This window comes from Carettochelys insculpta, chromosome 1 (genome assembly GCF_033958435.1).
Source record: "Carettochelys insculpta isolate YL-2023 chromosome 1, ASM3395843v1, whole genome shotgun sequence".
In the NCBI taxonomy this organism is placed as follows: Eukaryota; Metazoa; Chordata; order Testudines; family Carettochelyidae; genus Carettochelys; species Carettochelys insculpta.
In genome coordinates, this window is record NC_134137.1 from 264,531,963 (window position 1) to 264,548,135 (window position 16,173).

The window sequence follows — 16,173 nt, forward strand, 5'->3', positions numbered from 1 at the left end:
GCACCGTGCCTGCGCACTCAGCAGCTTGACCTGCTGCCACCCTGCTGAAGGTTATGTGCAGTGCAGCCTTTGTCTGGTCTTTTATACCTGAAGTCCCTGTAGACTCCAAGCAGATGGGAGGACGTGGGGGTAGTTGAGCACCCACAGGGACACATCTCGGAGAACCATGGTTACTGCACTAGGTGAGCAACTTCCTCTTCTCCTTCGAGTGCTCCCTGTGGGTGCCCCACTCAGGTGACTCTGTAGCAGTACCTGTTTGGTGGAGGTGGGTATTGGAGCCTTATATGGATGGAGGCAAGACCTCATCTGCCAAAGCATAAGTCAGTGTTAACATATGGGGTGAAGACCACATAGCCACTGTACAGATGCCAACTACAGGTACATTACTGAGGAAGGCTGTCCATGTGGAGCAAGCCCCGATAGTCAGTGGCAGCCGTTTGCCTCTGAGTTGGCATGCAGTGCATATGGAACTGGAAATGCACTGCCAAAACAGCTGTTCCTGTGTGAGGCCCTGACCATGCCACAAAGAGTCCGTTCAATTTTCTACTTGCTCTAGTTCTTTCAAGGTAGAATACAATTGCCAGCCTTGCATCAAACGTAAGTAGTATAGCCTCCTTGGAGGACGCATGACGTTTAGGGAAAATTAGCTGGTAAGTAGATGGATTCATTTACATGAAAATCGGGAGAAACTTTGGATGAGGCCTGAATATCACTTTGTCCCTGGTGAAAGGAGGGTCTGTCTTAAGGGCTGCAATTTCTGCTACACTTCTTGCTGATGTTACTGCCACTATGAAAGCCACCTTCATAGATAGGTATTGTGGGGCTAAAAGGGTGACATGGTAAGTGTATCTAGGAAAGTTTTACTTTTTTTGCTACCTTTGCTTTCCTCCTTCACAAACTGCTGTTTGTGTGGTTTGCAGGGAGTCTCCTCTTATCAGGCGGTCGTCCTGATATGAGGAGATGGATACTTTCTGCTTGTGCAGGTGACCTGCCACTACTGCCAGCACCAGGAAGAACACCCTCGGTGTAGTGGAGAGGCCAAAGGGAAGTACCATGTTGTCCATCCCCCATAAATCTGGGGTATTTCCTGCATGTGGGCTGGACGGTCATATGGAAATAGGCATCCTGAAGGTCATGAGTTCCCAGCCAGTTGTGGTACTGCAGCCGTGAACCCTTTACCTTCCAGTGCAGCAGGATAGGTTCACAGGGTCAAGCATGTGTCTTTGTTAGATCTGCTATTTTGCCAGTAGCAGGGCACATTGTTTCTGCCGGTGATGTGATGGTTTTAGAGCCACATTAGTCTTAAGCTTGCCTAGCTGCTTGCACATTGAAGCCAGGGCATGCAACCTTTGGGGCACATTAGGTGATAGCAGCCCTTGCAATCTCACCTGGAGTCCTCACAGGGAACAGAACAGGCTTGGAGTTGTGCGCTTGTCCTCTGTTGGGTGAGGGGAACTCCCTGTTAGCATCTACCTTTACATTCTTAGATTGTTTACTGGTTGCAGAGCTCGCAGCTGGAGCAGCAGCAGCTGTGGTGTCTAACGTCACTGTGTGTATGATATCAGTGGGACGTGATTCTTATTTTACTTCCATTTTACACAGGGACCTGAAAGCCCAGTGTGTGATGGGTGGTGGTGGAGTTTTTCAGGGGATGCAAGGAAGGTGCATGTGGACTCCACAGGAGTTTTGCGTCTTCGAAGGGGAGGTCTTCCAGCCTTGTCTGATCCCCCTTTGGGAAACCAGAAACATGGAGCCAGGAGGCTGTCTTCACAACCACTGCTACTGCTAGGGAACATGCAGCAGTGTCAGTGGACTTGAGGAAGGCCTGAGGGTTGTCCTTGTTATCAATGAGCCCTCATAGTATTGGCTCTCTTTTATAATCTGGAATGTATTCAATAAAGGCAGACATTTCTTCAAACATGTGGTGCATATATTTGGCCAGCAATGCTGTATGATTTGATATATGTAGCTGGAGGAAAGCAGAGAAGGCCTTTCTACCCATGCTATCAAGTGGCTTCCACTCCTCATACGGAGGAGCAGATTTAGTTAAAATCCGTTTTTCTCTCTTGTTGGAAGTAGCTGGTAGTCTTGGGAAAAAAAAGCATTTGAGAGAAAAAAAACAACCTATTGTACTTTGTACAATGCTGAAACAAAATAGGCTTCACTTAAAAACAGCCCTTGTGCTCAGTGACCCTGCCTTCAGGCGAATAAAAAGGCTCTAGTCTGGTAAAATAAAACAAGAGCTGTAAAATATGTGCAGCTGGAGCTGCTATAAGCCTGAGGTAAAACAGAAAGAGCAGCGGAGAGGAAAGGGTTGAGGGGACTGGTGTGAAGTGGTCCCCTGAGGTAAAAAGAGAGAAAAATGGTGCCGGTTGTTCTGGCACAGAGGCAGACCTGGTAGGATGAGGCATATGTAGCTTTTTGAAAGCTGATGCCTCAGTAGTGCCAACTGACGTGGCTTGCTTGTTCTCTGCCTCACTTCTTCTGCCTGAGGTGGACCTGTGTTTCTTCATGACACTGGGGAATACGAGGCTCTGGGAAGCACTGATGGAGAGCTTGCCGGTGAAGCCCTTGTGGCTTGAGAGCCTTTACGGGGCGATAGAGCTGCACTATACAAGGGCTTTTGCTGCACCCGTGTCTCCTCTGGTTTGTCCCTTGGTAGCAGAGACATTTCCCAGAGTACAGCCTTGAGCTGCACTTTGCAGGAGACCCTTGTGGATTGAGAGCAATTGCAGGGTGATAAAGCTGCCCTATCAGATGGCTTTTGCTGCACCCGCATCTCCTCTGGTTTGTCCTGGTGCAGGCATGTGTGGCTTTTCAGAAGCTGGTGGCTAAGTGTTGCCAACTGATGTGGCTCACCTGGTCTCTGCCGCAGATCTTCTAGCTGAGGAGGACCTGCATTTCTCCATGGCACCCTATAGAGGCGGCACCGGGGAACATGAGGCTCCAGGCAACACTGGTAGAGAACGTGCTGGTGAAGCTCTTATAATTTGGGAGCCTTTGCAGGGCTATATAGCTGCTCTATCTGAGGGTTTTTGCTGCACCCACATGTCCTCTGGCTTGTTCCTGAATAATAGGGACATTTCCCAGAGTGGCTCCTTTAGTCATGCTTCCCAGGCCTTCTTTGTTGCCAGCGTACTCTGGCAACGAGGGCACCTGCTCACAGAATGGGCTTCTTTGCCCTTCTTCAGTCTGGGAGAATCTGGCAGGTTGTGAGGAGAAAAAAGTTGCTGCTGCGCCACTGCCGCAACTGCTGGGTTTTTTTTTGTTTGTTTGTTTGTTTTTAAAAAAAAGAGATAAAAAGATGTAACTGTGGAAACTATGAGGTAAAGGGGGAGGCTAACTGGATCTCTAATTGTTTCTCAGGTAAGGAGAAGAGCTGCTGCGACATCTGTCTTCAGCCAGGGACGGTAGAAAAGGAACAGACAAGGGCTGTGCCGTGCATGCACTCCAGCAGAGCGGCAGCAGCTCAAGATGCTGAGTGTGCAGGCGCGGCACAGGGTGAGGGGGTGGGGGCGGCTCTGCTCAGAAAAGCTTTCCAATCTGTGGCACCGGGCCGCACCAAGACCCGAGCGGAGCATCCGCAGGGACCACTGGGAGGAGAAACAAACTTTATGGGACTGTGGGAATCTTGCCCACACCCATGATAAGTGGTCACTCAGGTAACTAAAATCATGCTGGACCAGAGGGGTTCAACCTGTACACGTGAGTAAAGGGAGAAAAATTGGGCACTGATATATTGGCTGAGAATCGAAACAGTTTGACTGTACCAAATTTATATTTAAAGAATCCTTCACTTGTTACTCACCATCTTAAATTACTAGGGAAGTGAAAAAGAACTCATGCAAAAAATGTTTGAAAATTAGAAAATACACCTTCTAATTTTCAAACATTTTTTGCATGAGTTCTTTTTCACTTCCCTCAGCATGGGCAATAACAGTAGGTTAACCAGTTTCACTTCCTGGTTCTCAGCAGCAGGGCAATTTAGAACTTGCCTTCGGATGCAGTCATGATTCCTAGAGCACCTTTAACATCGAAAGATGCACATACTGTTCCTCAGTTGCATATCTGGCAGAGCTAACCAAAATTAAGAACTGTACACAATCTAAAACATACAGCAAAATAGTGCTCATTAATTCAACTGGACCCTCTCTGTCCCCAGACCACCACACAATTAAATTCCATGGGGGATTTTCCACAGGGCTGTTTCCCAAAATGTCAGATAATGGCTCGCCAGCTGGCTGTGATGCTTGGAATGCTAAATATTGTTAAGGATCCTGACTGCAGACACTCACTATCTTGAAGGCTATAATAGGATACAATAGGATTGGACACCCAGAGCTCTGACTTTGATGCCCAGTAAGTATTCCGGGCAGCTTGTCCCTGAGCAGTACCACTCTGCAGTGATTGTTAGGGGAACCCAGGACTATACTACTTGGGTTCCAGTCCAGGGCCCTATAGCAAACAGCTAAGGTGTGCATCTCCACCACCTTATCTGCTCTTACCCCGGACTCCTTCCTACCAGGCTTCTCCCTTACACCAGGGATAGGGACTGCAGGCTCCCCTCACTGCTGCTAGCCTCCTGGCTCTGTAAAACACCACCTGCTCCTTCATATGTGAGCCTCTTTCTAATTAACTTCCTCCAGCTTAAGTATTCCCCCATTTCCAGCCTAATTCATTGATTTGGCCCACTTGGCCAAATTCAGCCTCTCAGGGCCAGTGAGAGGAATGCACCCCAATACAGACAGCCAAATTTTGACTTGATCGCTCACTCCATGGGTTGTCAAAATCAAGCTCCTGACATCAGGAGAGCGTCTGCCCATTGGCTCAACTGATCCTTTCTTAAAAGGCATATGAGTATGTCTGCAGAGAGCATCCCAACTAGATCCATGCACCAGAGATTTCTCTGCCAGCGCAGAGCAAAAAGACTTATTTTACATCTACCTTTCTTTATAATGTATTTTGTTTTCATCAGAAATGACAGAGGATACATATTATGCAGGGAACTGAGCTGGTCTATATATGGTCTCTGTATAGAAGGCTTTCTGATCTCTTCTTCAAGTAGTCTCAGGACCTTTGCTGCTGTTGTAAATGACTACATCCCACTTCCTTGGATTACATGTAACATTTCAAGGAGAGAGTGTAGTTTACACCTTTATGAAGTGTTTTTCCTCTCAATCAAGCAGCTTTTAAGATAGCTGTGTTAAATGCTTTGCTGAGATTGAGGAAATGAGAGTCTCTGCCCACCTAAATTGCACCAAAGCCTCTTGGACTAAGAATGAGTGAGGAATCAGAGATACTGGGGGAGTTTGCCAAAGTACTGGAGGACATTAATCAAAGCTGGCACAGAACATTAAGAAGAAGATATAACTTTTTTCTTCTTTGTGCTAAAAATCAAGTTCTACATACCAACCCTTGACCTCTGTCAGCTCTGAAGTTCAAAATCATGATTTCTAACTGCAGTCTTGCCTCAACTTTTAGAAAAAAATACAAGCGGTGAAGTCACATGTCCAACACACCACTACAGGATCCATGGGACCCGCCTGTGTCACTGAGGGGTCCTATCAAATTCAGTCCATTTTTACAAATGTCATAATCATAGTGCTTAAAAAACTTGAATGCCATGGTTGCAGATATTTAAATCTTAAATGCCATAGTATTGTAACAAAGTATGAATATGTAGTTTAAATGGCAAAATTTAAACATGTAAAGCCCTCAAAGAGTTTATCAAAAAGGGGTTCACAAGGTTGCTGTAGAAGGGGTGCTCCTGCACTGCCTTCAGAGCTTGGCAACTGAAGAACACCAGCAAACAGCTGGGTGTCCAGCTCTGAAGACAGCTCCACTACCAACGGTGGCACAGAAATAAGGGTGGCATGTAAGAGTATCGCCTGACAAAGTCCAAAATCCTACGGTTCCAATGGAGCTCTTGTTTACTACTTTGTGGTGGAATCAAACACTCATGCAGAAACTAACATCCTCCACACGGACAAATGGCAGATTCTGAAGTAGTAAACCACTTATTTGCACACCTTCTCACCCCCACAATCCAAGAACAACCTTTGTCCACTGACATGAAGGATCTTACTATGACAATCTGCAGAACATGGTTTGCATATTTCACTCAGACACATCCAAAGGATGTCAATTTTAATCACACTGTGCACGTTTTCTTCACTTTGGTACTCTTCATTCTTCCTGCAGCTCGCATTTGGGCTGTTGAGTTTGCTGCAAAAGCAGACTGTACTCTTTCACCTTCAAAGAAAGAAACAGCCAGAGCAAAAAGAGAAAATGAAAAGGATCATCAGAGTCACTAGCAGTTGAAGAATGACAAAACAGCATTTGAATTTAACACTCAGGACCGGTTAATTTATCTGAAAAAGGTGTTTTACCACATAAGTTAACACTTGTTATAATTATAACCTACACATGTCTAATTTCATACATAAGCACTCATAATGCCTATACAGTTTCTTTCACACTCAGCAAATGCCGGCACAGGTTAGCAAAGGTTATTTTTGTCAACTTCTTCTTTATCTGATAATACATTCATAAATCTCTGCATTTGCAAGGGCAACAACATCTTGCTCAGTTCAATATTGCTGGTCTCTGATGTTCCACAATTACCCTGGCTTCAACATAAGACAGTAATGCACATATGTACTAAATGTAGTACAAGCTGGGCACATCTCAAGAAATCCCTTCAATCTTTTACTAAGTATGATTATGTATGAATGCATATTTATCACCTTAAAAGAGAACCGACTATGTAAAAGGGGAGCATGGAGCCCAGTAAACCTTGGACTATTTCTTTAATTGGATACTTTTTTAAAAAGGGTATAAAATTATGTTTATAGAAACATTTACTCAATCTGGTGGGAAGTAGAAAGTTATTAACCCTTTTGTGCACCATCCTCTAAAATCTCCCTACTGCTCACAATTGTGAGATATCACCTAGCTATTTCAACCCATTGTAAGAAACATCTGGATGAAATTTCCTTGGCTGGTCATTTGAAAAGTATACAAGCAGCAGAGTTAAGGGAACAACCCTGACTGAGATGGGTGGACACAAAGATAGCAGTATACGTTGGCAGATTTCTGCTTGAACGTGTTAACTCCTGAAAACTTTTGATTACCCAATTACGTTCATTAGTAGGAAAAAAAAATCCCTTTCCTTCTTAGTTCTAGTGAGAGGGGAGAAAGAAAATAGACTTTGAAGGAAATCCCACTGATGGACAATCTAATATTTTATACATAAATGAACATAGGGCTTAAAAACTCCATTTGCCAGAGGTGCAATGGCAAAAGGGAAGCTTCCATTGCCAAGAGTGTGCACAGAATTCAATGTCATCACCTTCCAATTTTTGTTCACAATTGTGAACAAGTTTCTAGCCTGTATGGGTGCAAAGAAACCAAAGTGTGAATTGAATATAAAGTGATGTAGTATATTGTTTTCTCTCTAACCTACACAGATATCTCCAGACCTAAATCTCTGAAGTGACCAATGACTTTGGGACCTGATTTTCAAAAAGTACTGAGCACCTGCCCTCTGCTAATCAAATCTCTTTTAAGAGACTCATACTGCACAGCCAAAATCACTAGCCACTTTATTAGCAAAGGCACTGGGACCTGGCTTTTCAAGTGTCCAAAGTTTTCTCAGGGTTTAGCGGGGTGAAAGATAGTGTAAGAGACATAATAGTTTTCACAACTGCTATTCAAAATCCTGGGTGCTTCCATGAAAAACTAACAGGAACCTAGTCAATTTCATTCCAGGACTGCTGTGAAAAAAATTATGAAGTAGTGGCAGAGAAAGACATTGCAGAGGACCTAACACTGAGGCCAAGGGAGGTGTACAGTAGACACATGACCTCCCATGGCAGTAGGTAGAATGCTGAGCAGGGCTAACATAGCAAAGGACCCTCTCCACTCAGTAGTTTCAGCAAGCAGAAGATTCCGGGGCACGAGAAGGGAAAAACAGGAGAGAGGTATTTTTGCAGCTGGGCAACAAGAGCACCTTCTAGACGGAGGTTAGTATAAAAGATGAGAGCCCTAAGCAGGGTCCAAGGACAGTACCCTCCCTGCTTTGCAGTAGCTGAAGAGATGATGGGGAAAGATGGAGTCTTTGGGCTTTCCAAACCCCACACCAAGGGCTTTTCACCGGTCATATCAAGTCCTGAACACGTGATCATACACAAAAAAGACATGTAATATAGATTATACAGATTCCACCTTCAATCCTCATTTAAAAATACTTAACCATTTTAACATATCCCCATCATTTCCTCTACGATTTTGTTAACCCCTTAGGTGTAGGAGAGGTTTCTGTGAAATTTAGTATTTAGTTAGATGTCTGTTTAAGATAAAGTTTCACCATATTAACATACATTAGGTGATGGTATACCCTGGAGTGTGAGACTCACCTTTTAAACTTGGGAAGAATTAAGCATGATTGAATTACAGCAGTGAAGGGAGGAGCCAAATGGGCTGCAGAGCAGAAAGACATGCAAGAGCATGATTTGGGGCTGCTTTCCCTTCCATTAAGATTAATGACTGCTCTAAAATGTTACAGAACCCAGTTTTTCAGTACTATAGCTGGAATGACAAAGAAAAGAATGTACAGGGTCCCAAAATAAACCCCAGTGCTCAGAAAAAAAATTAGACAAGCTGTCATTTAGAACACCTACTTGCAAGGGCCAGAGACTGATCCCTCACACCCCTGTGGAGATGAAAATTATGTGGTATCAGTGTCTATTTTGATCTGAACCTGCCCCGGTATGAGTGCCATTACATCTCAAGTGGGTTGTCTCTTAATGAAGACAGCTCAAGGATGTGGGCTGAGTTGACCATTGCATCAAGGGAAATGCCTGCTTTTTTGAGAAGAACCCTTGAAAACCTGAGAGTATGCCTTACAATACCAGAAGAATGCCCAGCATACACAGGTCTGTACCAAGAAGGGAAGTTGAGATAACGTTTTAGAAACCAGCAATGTATATGCAACTGACAAACAATTAAGTTGCTCAGTAAAAGACAGAGAGCAGGAAAACATGGAACCAAGGCTCACAGTGCATCTAGAAGAATCCTTACATTTAGAAATTGTAATACACTCAAATTCATTTGCTCAGATAAGCCATGTACAACAGAAGGCACTGTTATCCATATGAATCCATCAATTCTGCATGGCAAAAACCTGAGACGTGCAACTCAACTAGATTCATTGTAGTTCCTCCCCATCATTCAGTGTCCTTGAGGGCAGATGTCTTCTTTTCTGTCCATCAAATTATAAAAACACCACATGAATGTGACTGTTACTGTAGCTGGTTAGAAAGAGCAGCCTGGTGGGGAAAACACATTGCTGTATCTGAAGGGAAACCATCTGGAGCATCAGATTACCTTCCCCCCATCCACACACACTCAGAAGTCATGACTATTTTATAATAAAATGTAATGATGAAACCATTCCAGAGTCACTTGTGGTTTCACTTCAGTTGCCTCCAAGAGCATTTCCACCAAAGTTAAATGCTGTGATCAGTCCTTTGTTGTCAAACGTGTAGCTGCTTTGGTGTTCTATCGTCTTAGTCTCTGGAATCACAGAAGGGAAAGAAAAGGTAAGAGTGGACAGCCACTGGGTCTGCTCTACATTGTCCTGTGCGGAATAGGAAACTTGTGAAACAAATTCTATTGACCAAGACTTCATTCTCAGACATGCTGTGGCAGTGATCAATTGCAGGAGATTAGATTATTTTAAGTAACATTCCGTACCCCTCCCTATGACAGAAATTGAGAGATTAGTTTATTATAAAATAATTATTCATGACATTGCTCTGCATGCTCCTCGGTTTAGTGAATTTATGTTCACCAGCTGCAGGTCCCATTTTAAATGTTCATAAGTTTATATTTACTGTGAAAAGTAATTTTAGTGGTAAAAAAATTAAATGGCTGCTAAACACACAATGATCTATAACAGTCTTGGTCAAATGAATGGTTGTCAGCCAGGTTCATCAGAAAACCTAGCTCAGGCTTCATTTAAACAACCATGACCTGCCAGACAGGAGTCTACACATTATAGGCAATGTTAATCTCAGAGCTATGTCTACACTACAGCGCTCTTTTGAGAGACGAGCTTCTGTACGATATCCCCCAGAAATCGTCTTTCGAAGAGAGTGTCCACACAGCCACAGGAGCTCTTTTGAAAGAACGAAGAAGAAAATACTGTGGAGGGGGTCACATGGCTGACAGGCCCTACTGGGGGGGCTGCAGCCAGACGCTCCCTGAAAGGACCTCTCCCAAACGCCACCCCCCACACAGGCTGAGGCCTGCAGAGCTGCCACATGCGCTGCAGAGCCCATGCAGGGACCTGACTGCCAGCACCGACCAACGGATCCCCATCAGGAACTCTTGGCATTAGAGCTGGCCTTCCTAGGTGCCATAGTTGGCCACCTTCCACCTCCTCCCGGGGCCAAGCCTCCCAGCTGGGGCCCTGGAGCACCCCTCCAAGGATCCCACCAGCACACCCCCCTCATGTGCCCCAGTGCATCTGGAGCTACCCCAGCAGCTCTGACTGGTGGATGTGGCTGGTGATGGGGGACAGGAGGACGCAAGATGGCTCTGGAATTTCCGCATGAGCAAACAGACCTTCCAGGAGGTCTGCTACTGGCTTGCCCACACCCTCAGACATCAGGATACCTGCATCCGTTCCACTCTCCCCCTTGAGAAGAGGGTTGCCATTGCCATTTGGAATCTGGCCACCCTGGACAGCTTCTGGTCTGCGGGGCACCAGGTCAGAGTAGGGAAGGCATAGAGGTAAGGCATGCTTGGGTCACATACCCACCACTGGGAGTGAGGAGGGGGCTCCCAGGGAAGGGGGACCCTTGGTGGCTGGGGGCATGGGGGAGGGGCCAGGCACACCCTATCACACCCTCATGAGAGCACATGCCCTCCCTCCCATGCAAGGTGTCCATACCATCAACACAATACCGCTCCACTCGGTCATCTGCGTGGGGGACGTGGATGCAGCCATTGCGGGATTCACTGCGGTCAGCTTCCCACATTGCTTCAGTGCCCTGGACGGGACGCATGTCCCCATCCATGCCCCAGAACACAGTGCCGGCTGCTATGTCAACAGGAAAGGCCACCAGGTGCAGGAGGACTCAAAGGGCCGCTTCATGGATATCTATGTCTGCTGGGTGGGCTGGACACACAACACCCACGTGTTCCAGAACTCCTGGCTCTCCTGCCGCATGGAGGCTGGGACATACGTCCCACTATGAGAGCTCCAGGTGGGGGATGTCACCATGCCCCTGTGAATAGTAGTGGTGCCACCTAACCCCTGCAGCACTGACTGATGTGGCCCTACACTGGCCACCCTGATCACACCTAGGAAGCTTTTAACTCACCCCTCAACCAGGCCTGCAACATGGAGGAGCAGGCCTTCGTGTACTGAAGGGCCGGTTCAGGTGCCTCCTCACATGCTTGGAGGTTGGGCTGCACAACGTCCTGCTGGTGGTGGGCACCTGCTGCACCCTCCGCAACATAGTGGAGGGCAAGGGTGAGGCCTGCCTATAGGGGTGGGTGACCAAGTCTGGTCCCGGCTACGAGCAGCCGTCTGCTGCCCCGTCACCAGGCCCACTGGGATGGGGTCTGCATCACGCAGGCCCTCTGAGACAGCTTTGCTCACAGGTCCCAGAGACTCCCACACACATCCACCCCTCACCTCCCCACACCACAAGTACAGGACACATGGATGGTGGAAAAATAAACTGTTTAACAGAAACTAATAACTATGTGGTATTTACAAACATCAGAAGAGAACTATTTACAGTGGGGAATAGGAGCAAACTATGTACATTGGGGGGACTGGGGACGGGGGGCAGCTCACACCGGGGAAGGGGACCTCAACTTGGAGTGGTGGGAGGGGTGCAGCTCAACTGGTGGGAGAGAGGGGCACTACTCCAGGGCAGGGGTGGATGGCTATGAGCCCCTTCGACCCTGGGATTCCACCCCACCCTGGTTCAGGGTTCGCGGTGGGACTGGGAAGGCGCAGGCAGCACAGGGAAGCAGGGCCGTGGGAGGGCTTGGGCGAGATCAATCTTGGCGGGGGTGGCAGCAAAGGGGCAGTGGGGGGAAACAGGCAGGCCAGTGCCCCAGGTGCTCCCACAGGACTGTTGTTATGTCCTGCAGGTTGGACCTTAGGTGCTTCCATACCACCCTCTGCCAGGCCAGTTTGGCCTCCTCCAGGTGGAGGTGCTGCTCTGCCACATCCGCCTGGCAATGTATGGTGTCATGGTCAATGGCCCGCTGCCATGCCCACCCTGCTGTGAGCCCGTTGTGGTGCTGGTGGGGGGTTGACTGCGCCCTCTTTTCCGCTGGGCTGTCTGGGACCACGGATGGGTCGGGGCTTCCCTGGCCCTCTTGCGGCTTGGCTGGAAGGATGGAGGGGAAGAGAGTCAGTCAGTCCCTTGGTACTGGCACAAGGGCTGTGCCCCCCACCCCCTGCAGTCACAAGCCCCCATCCAATGGAATGGCAGCGATGGGGTATCACAGGTGCTGAGGGGGTCCTGCCCACATGAGGCAGCCCTGGCCACAGTTTGGCCCCATGCACCCTCTCCCCATGCATGCAGCTCACAGCGCTGTCCACAGGGGTGAGTGCTGGGTGTTGCCAGCGGCCTTTATGGCGTGCCAGGAGCCACGGCCAGCCAGGATGTGTCTGGCCCCAGTCCGCCGAGCAAGAGGGTGGCACGCTTGCAGCTGTGGTGCCCCCTGCCCTGTGAGCTGGGGTGTGCGCCACACCAGGTACTTACCAGAGGGTCCCTCATCTACGTCCGATGCCTGGCTGGCCATCGCCCAGCTCCACGACTGCGATGTCAGGTCTATGATGGAGTCTTCTGGCTCGGTGACTGGAAGGATGGGGCTGCTTTGGGGTCCCTGCACTTCCTTGGCCTCTTGGGGCAGCTCATCCACCGTGGTGTCAAGGGCAGCAGGTGACAGGGAGCTATTTCAGGGACCCGGGAGGCTGCAGATCTCCTGGTAGTAGGGGCAGGCGGCAGGATCTGCCCCGAGGGGCCGGCTTCGTCCTGGGCTCAGGCATAGCCCTGCCAGAGCTCTTTTACTTTGCTCCAGATCTGCTCCTGGCTCTGGGCAGGGTGTCCCTGGGCAGCCAGTCCTGTGGCGAGGTGGACAAATGTGGCCATGTTCCACCGCTTGCCCCCCACCTCGTGAAGGACCTCCTCCTCCTCCTCCTTTCAGAGGCCAAGGAGGTCCCTGAGCTCCAGCTCAGTCCAGGAGGGAGCCCTTATTTTGGGGGGCTGGCTGGGTTTCTCGGAGCCCTGTGAGGGCTCTGAGGGGGGGCTCGTGGGACTCCTGGGGTAGCTGGACACTGGCCATGTCGCTCTCTTGATCTTTGGGGGTGACTGTGAGACCATGCTGCAAACAGGCCGTGGGTTTGCTGCCAGGATGCTCTCAGCTTCCTGCTACAGGTTTTTTGGGGCCGTGAGGCTTTAAGAGTGGCCAGACACAGGAAGCACAGAGCTCTGCTGCAGCTGGCCAGGGCATTTCCATGCCCCAGCTGGCCAGCGCCAAGGAGGACTCCTCTTTTGAAAGAGGATGCTCTTCCTATTATGGGACTAGAGGAGTGCTTTCGAAAGCAGTGCCATGTTCTTTCAATTCACTTTCAAGAGTGCATTTTCTGTAGACACTCCATGTGCTCTTTCAAAGAGGGACAGATTTTCCAAATGTACTTTCTAGTGTTGATGCAGCTTAGGCAAGATTCATCTCAATGCAGAGACAACGTAAGGACCTATGCAGTACTTATGCGCCTCAAAACTCCTTTAAAACCCAAGGTCAAGTAGTGGATAAGGACTCATTCTTGTCCACTGTACCCTATGTAATTGTTAGATGGGCATATTCTGTTCCCTACAACACATAAAGCAGCCTCAGAGAAATGACTGACCTGCAGCACTTCGCCGGTGTTCTGCTAACGTGTAAATTTCCTGAAGTTGTTTCTTCTGATCGTTACTAAGTGGTGCTGTCAGTGTGTGATACCAGGCTGCATCTCGCATCTGAATCGCTATCCAAACAAAGAGTAGATATAAAATGATTATTAGGCCTATGTTTTAAGACTATTTAAGACTATAAGAAAGACACAAAGATGAAAAGATCTGGGTATTTAATTAAAAACATAGATCTTACAATCTCAGCACTGGGTGAGGTTCTCAGCTTCTCAGAACACAGATGGAGATGGCTATTTCCAACAGGGATTTGAGAAGCTTAAAACTTAAGCATGTGATTAAAAACTTCCTCAAAACAGGGACTTAGTGATATTTCAAATTATGTCCAATATTTATGTTCCACTTCATTATCAAAATGTTGAAAACTGAACTCATTCGAAATAAAACAATAAAACTATACTTACTAAACCTTCTCGATAGGAGAAAGATGCTTTTCCATTTAGGGATTTGACAATTTAGAGAACGAAAAATACTTCTATTTGAACATGCAAAAGTTACTGAAGTAGTTTAGCCCCTATAATTTAGGCTTTGTGAAAAGTTGCAACACTGACAGTATGAACTGAAATGATTTCGGTACCTTGTCATTTAGAACAACTGTTCAGCTTTGGACGTATCCCTGAGTGTACGCTAGCCAAAGATTTCATGGTTATGTTAGAAGAGGAGAATCAGAAAGTGAAACTCACTAGTAGAATGGGCGGTGGGCAAGTAAATCAGCATAAATAGTGAAGCAAACATATAAATAACACCTTCAGTTACTTTTCAGTTTCAGTAGCGTAAGAAGTTATTAACACCAAAGATAAGAGTTTTAAACAATTATTAATGTAAGTGTCTCTGAACTATCATGTTAAAGAACTATGTCTATAGGCATGTACATACTTAACAGTGCTTGTGTGAAAAACTGATATTCATCTACACCATCTTCAAGATCAAGAGGAGTGCTAAATCCTTCTAGAGCAGTTTCTTCCAATGCATCTTCATCCCAGTCATCATCATCATCATCATCCTCATCTTCATCTCCTCCTCCACCACCACCTACTCCATGATTCTCTTGCATTGCCTGACTCACTTCATTTGTCTCCTCTTCATCGCTTGGGATCTCTTCTGCAATTGTATCAACATTTTTCTTTTTAAAATCACCACGTGCTTTTCGTAAATAAACACACTAAAGGACAAAACTCATGCATGTACATTTTTGACCAGGAATGGGCCCACTTTTAAAAAAAGCTCTCAAAGATATGAAAAAAAGAAGCCATCAAAACAATTCATATGTTTCAGAACACAGTTACGGTCTGTTTCTAATAACACCTTGGAAGTACGGAACTGAAATTTGTTCTCACATGTACCCAAGTAGCTTGTGAGAAAATTGCAACAGGGATATAATAGTAACTTCCCTCTTTTAAATTAATATAGATGGCATGCATTTTGTTCTTAATAAAATGCAGTAAATAACTTACTTGGGCTTTACAATCAGACACCACGTACACTTAAAAGACTTTCACCAAATTTATTGCTTTGCCATTGTCCTTCCTGTGCAACTTCCCTTGGTTGTTTTGCTCAGATTCCTATTTATGAAGGAGCAATCATATCCTGAACCAACAAACACTGCTATTTGCTATTTCTGACGTAAGCAACATTTCAAGTTCCTATGTCCAAATATCGAAGAAATATTTTCAAGAACATAACTGGGGTTAAAAAAGGCATTTCAAGGTTCTCTTCTGTCAGCCATAGGAAGTGAGCAGAACTGCTCATATCTGCTACAAGCATATGACCAGCAATTTGGAAGGGGTGGGGCTGGGGGTTTTAGGAGTATTACAGTGCAGAGATCGGAACAGCACGCTGCTACTGAAATTAGTATGTAACTGCTGTACTGCATTCTTCTGTTCAATATGCAGAGGCAACTCAATGTAATTACAATCAAGTCTGAATTTTGCATCTGTTAAATGCATTTCATTTATACCCACTGCATTAGTGCTAACAATGGTTTTATCTCATCCTGCAAATTAAGACATATCCAGACAATAGAATACTCTATCATAAATGCTGTGTAATATACACTCTCAGTGCAGGAAATTCTCTGGATTTTTTCCCCCTTTTTTGCCTGAAAGATTGAGATGCCTCTTCTGAGCCACAAGATCCTGTTTCATCTCAATTCCTGCTTTGTAAACTCTGTCAT

General features: G+C 46.6%; 1 protein-coding gene across 4 annotated transcripts in view; it reads right to left on the reverse strand.

The window, feature by feature from the left end:
• Nucleotides 1-3,887: 3,887 nt before the first annotated feature.
• The window catches only part of IPO8 (importin 8), a 69,467-nt gene continuing 57,181 nt past the window's right edge, over nucleotides 3,888-16,173 (reverse strand). The window contains exons 23-26 of one of the 4 annotated variants that reach the window (XR_012647100.1): nucleotides 14,877-15,101; nucleotides 13,943-14,059; nucleotides 12,795-13,156; nucleotides 10,903-12,416 (exon numbers count right to left, since the gene is read on the reverse strand). Coding sequence is in view for 3 of the 4 variants with exons in the window: in XM_075006520.1 (XP_074862621.1) it covers nucleotides 9,479-9,576; nucleotides 13,943-14,059; nucleotides 14,877-15,101 (440 nt within the window). In the remaining variant the exon portion in view is untranslated. Of the gene's footprint in view, nucleotides 9,577-10,902; nucleotides 12,417-12,545; nucleotides 13,157-13,942; nucleotides 14,060-14,876; nucleotides 15,102-16,173 lie in introns of those variants that run through there. The other 3 variants (XM_075006520.1, XM_075006496.1, XM_075006511.1) reach the window with 3 other exon arrangements.